The 9,969-nt window shown below is 36.4% G+C and overlaps 3 protein-coding genes and 1 long non-coding RNA gene across 4 annotated transcripts; 2 read left to right on the forward strand and 2 right to left on the reverse strand.

Annotated features, from left to right (window-relative positions):
- Positions 1–1,435: 1,435 nt before the first annotated feature.
- Positions 1,436–2,098, forward strand: LOC113318449 (calcium-binding protein KRP1-like). Its single transcript, XM_026566615.1, has one exon. It carries the CDS (start codon positions 1,565–1,567, stop codon positions 1,916–1,918), a length of 354 nt encoding a protein of 117 aa, XP_026422400.1. The 5' UTR covers positions 1,436–1,564; the 3' UTR covers positions 1,919–2,098.
- Positions 2,099–2,162: 64 nt separating this feature from the next.
- Positions 2,163–3,435, reverse strand: LOC113315710. The gene is made up of 2 exons (XM_026563966.1): positions 3,078–3,435; positions 2,163–2,209 (listed from the first exon to the last, which is right to left on the reverse strand). The coding sequence occupies exons 1-2, from the start codon at positions 3,433–3,435 to the stop codon at positions 2,163–2,165; spliced, it is 405 nt and encodes a 134-aa protein (XP_026419751.1).
- On the reverse strand, positions 2,298–5,983 carry LOC113318447 (F-box/kelch-repeat protein At3g06240-like). Its single transcript, XM_026566614.1, has 2 exons — positions 5,832–5,983; positions 2,298–5,519 (listed from the first exon to the last, which is right to left on the reverse strand). Exons 1-2 carry the CDS (start codon positions 5,899–5,901, stop codon positions 4,768–4,770), a joined length of 822 nt encoding a protein of 273 aa, XP_026422399.1. The 5' UTR covers positions 5,902–5,983; the 3' UTR covers positions 2,298–4,767.
- A 1,356-nt stretch (positions 5,984–7,339) lies between these two features.
- LOC113319325 lies at positions 7,340–9,672 on the forward strand. The gene is made up of 3 exons (XR_003345364.1): positions 7,340–7,692; positions 7,785–7,836; positions 9,363–9,672. It is a non-coding gene; the product is annotated as an uncharacterized LOC113319325 (long non-coding RNA).
- The last annotated feature ends 297 nt before the right edge of the window (positions 9,673–9,969 follow it).

Raw genomic sequence — 9,969 nt, forward strand, 5'->3', positions numbered from 1 at the left:
CTGATTTTTGGGCCATCGTACACAGTTTACTGAGTGCAAAAAATGATATAATCGGAATCTAAAATATATAGTAAAACAGCCGAATATAAATAACTGGGAGATAACTTTAATCGATAAACATCCGATTTTCAAGTTTTCGGAAATTTTATTTTGAGGCCACTGTTATATTCGGCAGTCAAATAATGTTAAACTATTACCGATTGTAAAGGATAAGAATACTGAGTTTTGAAATTTTTTGAGGAATTTGTTTTTGGGGCTATTCGGAGGTAAATAACTCTACATAACTACCGAATGTAGATTTTTTTGGAAAACCAGTTTGGGGTTTTTCCTCATATTCGGCAGTAAACTACTATCTTGGAACTACCGAATATACATATTTGGTACTCAGTGTGTTATATTCGCAAGTTTATTCGAGAAATTATCTACCGAATCTGGGTAGTTCATGGCATTCAATGCATGCAATAATCGGTTTTTCTTGTTTACAAAAGCACACAAACGCATGCAAATCGAGTATTTGAGTTTCTTAACACAATACCTGTGTTTTACATGCATCGTTAGCTTCAATATCAGGCGATTCTCCATTTTCTTCCATGAAAGGGTCGTCTAGGTTTTCCTCTCCACAAAAGTTTGGATCATTCAACATATACCCCAAATCGTCTTCGCCATGATTCTCACCTTCTTCTTCATATCCATCCATTTTTGTAGTGATAAAATGGGTTTTCCCTTTTTTCCTTCACCTTCTTCTCTATAACTCTAACAACTCAAAAATGAAAAAGAAATGGAAAAAATGAAACAGAAATAATTCTAATACTGCACCGACTACAATCGGAAGTCTGGGTAAATTTTTGTCTTCCGATTGAAATCGGAGGATAAAAATGTTATCATATCCTCCCAATATATAAGGGTAATTTTGACATTACGAATTACGCGAGATAAAGGCTGGCTACATTTTCCCTTTGGGTGATCTTTTTTGTTTTATTGTTGGCCCCTAAATCCTTTTAAGTGGCCCCTACAAACGCGAGGATAATTAACTACAGCTAAAAATAGAGAGATCACTTTTTATGCATGTCTATACGTACCAAAGAAACTACTACCCAGATCTTTTAAAAGGTCAATGAACCAAATTATACTCCGTCCCCCGGGTTAGTTCCGTCAGTTTTGACGAAATAAAAGTATTTACGTCAAATTAACATCTCACGCCTTGGGAAACGAACCGTCCAACAGTAGCCAAGGAAAGCGAAGGACAAAGAAAGAACCACTCGTTTTAACAACTTTTTTACATTTTTACCCTTTTGGGGACCTTCCAGGAAAGCCATCAGCAATTGCAGGTTTGCAGCATTGTCGACGTAATTAACTGTCTTTTGGTTGGCACTTGGCATCCCATACCCTCTTTCCCATCTCTAGGCATCACTTTCCGTGAAATTGGATACCCTTTTTTCTCTCTTTCTATCTCCCTATTTATACCAAACCAACAATCTTTATAATTCATCATCACTTCAAATCTTCAATCTCATTCTTCTCTGTGATTTATTTATCTTCTCTCTTTACAAAGATCTTAGAAAAAATGGCAGGAACAAAGACAGTTGATTTCCAAGATTATTTGCCAACCATGGCTGATAAATTAGGAGGAGAAGGTTTAATAGGTGAATTATGCAATGGGTTTCAGTTATTAATGGATCAGGAAAAGGGTTTGATTACTTTTGAGAGTTTGAAAAGAAATTCAGCTCATTTAGGTTTACAGGGATTAAGCAATGACGAATTAAGGAGTATGTTAAGAGAAGGCGATATGGATGGTGATGGTGCTCTTAATCAGATGGAATTTTGTGTTCTTATGTTTAGATTAAGTCCTGATTTGATGGAAGAATCTGAGATTTGGTTAGAAGATGCTCTTCAACAAGAATTCAAACATCATGGGTAGTTCCATTTTTGTTTTATTTTATTTTCTCTCCTGTTGATTGTTGTAATTGTTGAAATGAGGGAAAATGGAAGGGAAAATCTACTGTCAGTCTGAGTTGCCATTAATGAACCTATGAGGGGTTTAGATTTGGTTACTTAATCTTGTTATATAATTAATCCAACACTAATTTTTTCGGTTTAATTTCTCTTGTCTTTCTTCATTCTAGTTTAAAGTCCTAAAATTTCTCTGTTTTGCCACATCCATTTTACTTATGCGGGAGAAATAAATCTGATGAAGGATAGAGCTCAGTGCCTGAAAAACAATTTAACCCAGATCCTAAGGTAGTTCATAGCAAACGAGGTGTTTGGAAGAGAAATTAGATACTGAACACTCTGTTGAGACGAACCCATGACCAACATAAATAAATTAGCACTTGAAACTTTGAGTTAGGACTTGCGAGTTCTGAAAATATTAGCTGATTTGAGTTAGCATCGCCGGGAGGAGACGCAGATACGCCTGCCGACGAAAATAGTTCTCCAAACCGCACATGACAAGAAATATACAACCGTGGAGACGGAATGTTGGTATGCCCTTTATAAGCAAGTTTGTAAGTATAATTGGATCATGCCCAAAATGAGAAGAGGGATATTATTATTTTTTTGAAGCATTAAATTAATCAGAGATGGAAGACAATTCAGAGGGTGCTAGGAAATTTGAAAGCATCCAGAGTAAGGGACCTTTATTATTCTGTCAATCGCGTAAGGCATCACCGTAAGATGCTTGACTACTTCTTGATCAACTTCAAAATATATTAAAGATCCCGACGGTCATCCAGTTCAAATAACCATTCCAGTACACGCCGGTGCTTAATACCGTACGAACCTGTATCTGAAAATTTTTCTCTAAATCTTCAAAGAGGAAATTTGGGAAGAGTATATTTCAATTTGATGACCACATCTCTTCCCCATAAACTTATGACTTCATAGAAATGTGATTTCAATGGATCTTTCTTTTTTAATCGGCAAAGAAGAATTTATCAAGAAAACCAACCAAAGAAAATAAGAAGGAGGTGCAAAATACTGCACGCAAAACCCCCCAAAAAAAATACAGAAACCCAACAACAAACAAAGAAAAATAAAAAAAAAAACCCTAAAAACAATGACAAGAGAAGTGTTAATACCAGCGAAGCACGAGGCACCTTTGGCCCAATTAAAAGCTTGAATTTTAATATCCCTGATGATATCTGGAACCTTGATGTCTTTTGAATTAAAGAATTTAGCATTTCTAGCAAGCCATACGACCCACATGATTGCTGCCTGGAGTTTCCTCCAAAGTTGCTTGCCTTGCTCCATTAAGTTGTAACCTTTCCAACTGACCACCACTCTCTCAACAGACTGCGGCATAGCACTCAACCTACCGGCAGACCGCAAGAAGTAAAACCAAATATCATACACAACATGGCAATGAATAAGGAGATGGTCAACTGACTCAACATTGCTAGAGCACCGCTGACAAACACTAGAAGAGTCGAGAGCCATATTACACCGATGCAAATTATCCATAGTTGGAAGCTTCCCCAAACAAGCTTGCCAAAGAAAAAATCCCACCTTTTGTGGCCAAGCTCTAGACCAAATTTTAGACTTTGGAATTGACAGGATTAACAGAAACCATCGCAACATCATAAGCTTTCTTAACAGAAAAGATCCCTTTTTTATCCCCCAGCCAAATGAGTTGGTCATCCTCACAAGTAGAAAGGCTAACTGCATCCAAGTGTTGCATGAGAACAGTCAACTCTTCAATTTCAGAATCATATAATCTCCTTCTGTGGTTCAAACCCAAGTCCCAGCCATAACCTTCATCACCTATGTTGTGAGCAGCCGATAGAGAACAATTCTTATTAGAAGACAAATGTTACAATGTAGGACAAAGCGAACACAACGGACCTTCAAGGAACCATTTATCCTCCCACAATCTTATCTTGTCCCAATTACCAATCTTGAACATGGAAAGATTAAAGAAATCTTCCGAGTCTGAATAAATATTCCTCCACAAGCTGACCCCATGTTTTTCCTTTGGCTGTTTAGTCCTCCAGCCGAGATCAACGACACCATATTTGTCTTTTATAATTTTAACCCAAGGAGCATCAGGTTCCTTCCAAAATCTCCACCACCACTTCTGTGATTTCGATGGATCGAAAGCCAAACTAACTGAACCAAGCAAACTAACACCGTAATACTGATCCGTTCAGGAATAGTAAATGTAATAAGCACACCGCGAACTATTTGTCGATATCTAGCTACTACACAGAAGAAGTCCGTTGTAAGATTGAGCTATTTTTATACCTTCATTACAGACACAGGTTCTGAATGGCACACTACTAGTAGCATCTTTGTCAAGAAAATTGTATTCAAATTCTCGAAATCTATGCCTCAAACACCATAATTTGTACATAAACATAACAGATTACAGAAGCCAACACTTCTCTTCGAGCGATTGTTGGAAACTGGAATCTAGTATTACCAAATGGATAGACAAAGTAAAATCATTGATAGTAGATCTATGTCAGTATGTGATGACATCTTACTCTTTCGCGTTTTGCTGATGAACACATATTGAAGAGAGAATTTTTAAAACGCTTGCTAGTTATTCTCGCTTTCGGTCTTCTGTATATATACTGTTAGAAAAAGAAATTGCGAAAGGCTGTGTCTCTTCATGATCCAAGAAAAAAACAAATAAGAAAAAACCACACAACCCCATCTAATAATTTCACCAACACTTATCATACTAAAAAAACCATGAATCCAATACAAACTTGCCATGGAAATAAAATCAAATTCATCCGTATAACGAGAGAGAGTAACCTGTTTTCTTCAGGTGTGTATTGATTCCTCGATTCGGTCCTTCTCCGGCACATAAGAACCAGCACCAAGTGAAACTAAGCTTTCAAAATATTGTTCAACTCTTCTCCAGCAACGTAAGCTTCGGGAATACAGTTTTCTGACAGTTCCGAACTTATGGCCATAATAATATAATTCATCATTTATCTCAACTAGAATATCACCACTGGTAGAAGATGACACAACCCTCATACGACCACCATACTCACTCTCATAATTTATAATAAAACGTCTAGTCCAAAATTCCTCAACTCCGTCGTCTTGCAGTACCCATACATCAATACAAACATTAAAATTAAGCACACAAAGGGACCCTTCCAACACCACTAAAATTGCATCCGTGTGAGCAAGACCCTCCAAACACTCTTTTGGTAGTTCTATTCCTTTGAATCTCTCAGTACTTATATCCAAGGAGACTACAATTTTCTGATAGTCGTCTTGCTTTTTAATGGATATCCAATGAGGATCCCCATTAAAAAGCACCCCAGAATTGTCTAGCGTATAATGCACATAAGGCACGATATCCATGGTTTTCCACAAATCTGATTTTAACGAATAGACTTGGACTACGTTGTCATGCCAAATAATCAAAATGTAATTGTCACTCTTGCTATCATAACAAAAATACCTTGAGCTGATTCCATCCACATCATGTACATCTGGTGATTTTGGTAAGTCCTTGTACTCTTTGGTGGCTGGATTCCAAAGACAAAAGGTTTTCCTAGCTGTAAGATTAAAAGATAAGCATAGGCAAAGCAGACCATCACAACAACCAATTAGACATATTGTCTTTGCATATAATTTGAATGGGTAATCCAATTCAGCTGCACATTCAATAAAATCATCTGTGCTCCTCGACAACAATGATTGTAGCGGATCATGATCTATGGAGTATAATGATGTATCACAATTCCTAATCCGGGTATACCCATTCAGAATGAGACTAGGGTTGCCTGTATGAATAGTAAGATTAAGATGCAACTTAACAAAACTAGGGTTGGAGAATAAAGCATACCAATTCTTGCAAACACACTTACATGTGAGTAATGATTTCACAGATAACTTTAAAAGCATGTCATGGTAGATTTCTTCTGGTATGCTTGACATTCCTGCTGCCTTCTTCTTCGAATTCAGCTTTTAATTTGAGACAAAAAGTTAGGTTTTATACTTTATGCGAATGCCGGAAGCTGGAGATTATTTAGAGGAAATCTTATAGACCGAAAACACTAAACGTTAGACAAAGTGAAGGAAAAAAGGTGAGACAAATACGGCACTGTAGGAATTGTGATAGAAAAGGTGTGCCCAACCATGGCATCACCAGGGCCATGTCAAATTTATTTAATTTTCTAACCTAGCCGCACCATTACGGGAAAGTGATAGTGTTATTAACGAGCGATATTAATAATAACTCCAGCGCTAAAGTCGGGTAAGTGATAGTGTTATTAACGAGCGATATTAATAATAACGCCAGCGATAAAGACTTTATCGCTGGCAGTTTTCTGAATATAGCTCGATGGAATGTCCAGCGCCAACGATTAATTCTCTATCGCCTTATAAATGGGTAATTTTCAAACTAAACTAGGTGGTGCCCCCGTGCGTTGCACGAGATAAGATAAGTTTTTCCAAACGTATAGTTTTGGCTGTGAGGTATAATAATCAATATTATTATAACATCAATGAGAGCAAACATCAATGAGCAACATAGCAATCGAAAAGTATGCATTTTTCTGGGTTTTTTATTTTATGCATGTGTTAAATCAGTCTACAGACTCTACACTGAACTAAATCTAAAGGAAAATATAATTACAACAAATGTATGTGGTACATCTCCACTTCTCGTTGTATATTGGAGGAAGATATGTCTTTAGCTTTCTGCTAAAACAAAGAAACCCCGTGCTGTTTAAGGTATCCCCACGACCCAGCCCCCCGTGCCTCTACTACGATGCGTTGTTCTTCTTTGGGTGTAACAAATAACAATCTCTTCTTCAAAACAATACATAACTTTAAGGTATGACAGCTTTGCAGTGAGCATTAGTTTTCCTGCAGCTTAATTAATCATTAGTTCTTCCCGAAACGGATACGTAACTTAGTAGTGATGTTTCCTGTAGTCTGATAAGATAACAAATGAAGAAAAAGAAGAGATTGAAACAATCCACTTCCAATAATTCGATGAAACAATCCTTAGTATGCTGATTAAGGATAAAGCATGGGAGTCTAATGGATCTAAACTTCTTGGTATCAACATCGAATGCCACGATGAGCTGATCTTTGCTATGCGTTTTATCCTTAAGCGTTACAGTCGTGATGTGCACTTACAATCCCACTGTTGCGCAAAATTCTATGAGTAAACCTCTAATTGAAGCTAAAATCTTTGGTTAAAAGATCTGCATATGAGTAATTAGATTTCTCAATAAAAAATAACTCACAAAGTTTACTTTTGTGGGAACCTATGAGGCTACATGTAACATTCTGAAAATTTCCCTAGTTTATCTAACCCCACTCCTAATATATTCGGGTGTTGAATTTTAGTACGGAGAGCTTATAGACGCGGTTGTAGAGTCTTTTTATCAATTTCCTTTCTTCTAAAACTAAAACCTTAGATTGGGTGTGTCTAATTTACCAGTTAGCTCTAATCCTGTACCTGGCTGCCTTGATAAGTCTGCATGCACCGAGACACATGTCAAGATGCTTGGAGAAAACTTTCATGCAATTAAACAGATGTCAAGGGCTTTTTGGAAAAGTAATAAAATTCCAATTTTTCTCCCGTCCTTTGTTTCCGTCCCTCTTCTCTAAATATAATTTCTCCCATCTCTAAAACCTCTGTATCAGTGAGTGCTGGAGGGTGAATCACTGAGATTTCTTTTGATAATGATTCTTGAGTTGTAATAGTGTGAAGAGGTAAGGAATTTCTCTTTTCAATTTCGAATTTTAATTTCTTGACCAACTAGTTGAAGAAAAACTAAATTTCATTTGTGTTAAATGACTTGAAGTTCGAGAACAAGACTGCAAATGGGTGCTCTTGCTGTGGAATTAGCGGTTGAGGTAGGGGGTTTTCTTACCGAATTAATTTGATCTTCAATTTGTGCGCCTTGTTTCTAATCCTTAAATTTGATCTTTATAAATCACGTTTCTAGACCAATAAGAAATGGGTTTGTGTTGCTATGTAAGTATTTGAAATATTCCTTATCAATTTGAAATCCTATTCAGAGTAGTGTGGTTGATACTCTCCCTAACGAAGCTCAAAATCTATGGTTCTGTGATTAATTTCAAGTGTTCAAATATTACAAATACTGTGTTACTACTAAGTTTGATTTTTCATCATGGATCAAAGCATGTACAAAACTTTTAATCTTATCCTTTGGACTGTTTGACAAAATGACCAAATGAGATTTGTATTTGAAACTCCTTTTACAGCCAATAGATGAAATCTTAAGAACATTAACTATGTGATTTCAAAAGCTACCCAAATAATACAAGCTTACCGGCTAATAGCATTTGTCAAAATTCATGGTTTTCCTGCCGGCTTGTGACATGGTGATTTCATTGCTCTTTCAAAGTTCGCTTAGCTATATCGATTGGGTTTAGTTTCTATACAGTCTTAGGTTAAGTCTCTGATTCTCATTTTGGGCATTTGAGGGGTTTTATTTCGTTTTATGTTGGGACTGAATTTTTCTGTGATAGTACTCATGTTCTGATTTTTTTTTAACGGAATGTTTTGACCCAGCAATTTACCTTAGAATTTTTATTTATAAACTTGTTGTGATAGAGGGGTTTTCCCTAGTTCCAACAAGACCAGATTTGTTGTATTTCATCCCTTAATGGAGTCTATACGGATTTATGGATATAGGGACTTGAGCTGAAATTTCTTAAACATCTTGCACTTTTGGTTTTGCTGTACACTTTGTCGTTTTAAATTATTCTTTTTCACAACCTTATTTATTCACATTTTTGTGGGCAGTATCACCATCTACTTTGGTTAGTAAATAATGTTGTCTTTTATGAACAAATGGCTTGAATCTTAACATTTGAAAGGTACTGGCAAGTTACTTTCACTCTTATGCTGCGTTCTGGTGTTTTGTAAAATATAATTTACAAATCATTTGCAATTGCTTCCATTGCTTATATTTCTGTAAGCTTTCATTTATGGATTTCTAAGGTTTTCACAACTTGGTTTTGTGGGTGTTTCCTTGACGAATGCTGATTTGATTTGGAAACTAGTGGACTCTACTGTAGGACCGTCAGGCCTTAATTGGCACCCATCTACGGATGGCAACCCGGATGGCAACCCGGAAGACTGTTAGCTGTAACGGTGGCTGGTATCTGACTACCCTGACGTTGGCACTGGCCATGAGAATAGTAGAGTACTTTATTTGCGGCTCTGAGTATTTCTATGATCTACAGTTGCTTAAGATTTACATGTTTACATTTTTACTTTGATCTAGCTGCTGCTCATTGTCGAGGCCTTTACATTTTCGCGCTGGTATTATGTTTTCATCGTTATACCCTCTACTGGGCATTCACTCACCCCGTTTTGTTTTGTTTTGTTTTGTTTTGTTTTTCCCCCACAGAGATACAAAATGGCTTGGTGTAGTAATCTGAGGAAAGCTTCCAGCAAGAAAGCTAGGGACGCAAAGCTGGTATATACTTTGATGTCCTTATATGTATATATGTATGTCATGGCACTGTATTTGGGAGTGTGTTGGGATGTTGGTAAATAGTTTGATTGAATTGCATGTATTTCTTTCTCTACTGTATTAGATAATTTTCTTATGCATACACATTAGAATCTTTAGATGTATTTTATATGTTTTCGTGCCCAGTGATTACAAATGCATTAAACAACAATCAATTGCTTAATGTTTGTGTTTTTGACAAGTACTTGAACTCTTTGTTTTAGCTTTCCCACTATCCAGTGAGATTTACTTTCATTAACTCATGTTGTCTTGGCTCATTTCCAGTGTATATTTAACAACCATATAAACTTTAGCCATTATTGGCCTAAATGATTTCCTTAAATGTGAATGTACGTTTCAGGACCTTCAACTTGTTTAATTACTTCTTTAGAAATGTTGTTTTAAGAAAATTTGTATTTGACCTCTATAATCCTTATTAGTCAGAGCCACGACAGGAGATTTTCATTTCTTGTTTTTCATTGGTTTTCTTTTTGTTGGCATC

This window comes from Papaver somniferum, chromosome 10 (genome assembly GCF_003573695.1).
Source record: "Papaver somniferum cultivar HN1 chromosome 10, ASM357369v1, whole genome shotgun sequence".
Taxonomy (NCBI): domain Eukaryota; kingdom Viridiplantae; phylum Streptophyta; class Magnoliopsida; order Ranunculales; family Papaveraceae; genus Papaver; species Papaver somniferum.

What these genes read in the sequence shown, in the direction of transcription:
- LOC113318449 (XM_026566615.1), top strand. Translation starts at nt 1,565, where the DNA reads ATGGCAGGAACAAAGACAGTTGATTTCCAAGATTATTTGCCAACCATG.
- LOC113315710 (XM_026563966.1), bottom strand. Translation starts at nt 3,435, where the DNA reads ATGGCTCTCGACTCTTCTAGTGTTTGTCAGCGGTGCTCTAGCAATGTT. An exon ending in AGGTGCCTCGTGCTTCGCTG is followed by an intron (nt 2,210 to 3,077) that starts GTATTAACACTT and finishes ATTGTTTTTCAG; the next exon opens with GCACTGAGCTCTATCCTTCA.
- LOC113318447 (XM_026566614.1), bottom strand. Translation starts at nt 5,901, where the DNA reads ATGTCAAGCATACCAGAAGAAATCTACCATGACATGCTTTTAAAGTTA. An exon ending in TGTGAAATCATTACTCACAT is followed by an intron (nt 5,520 to 5,831) that starts GTAAGTGTGTTT and finishes TTAATCTTACAG; the next exon opens with CTAGGAAAACCTTTTGTCTT.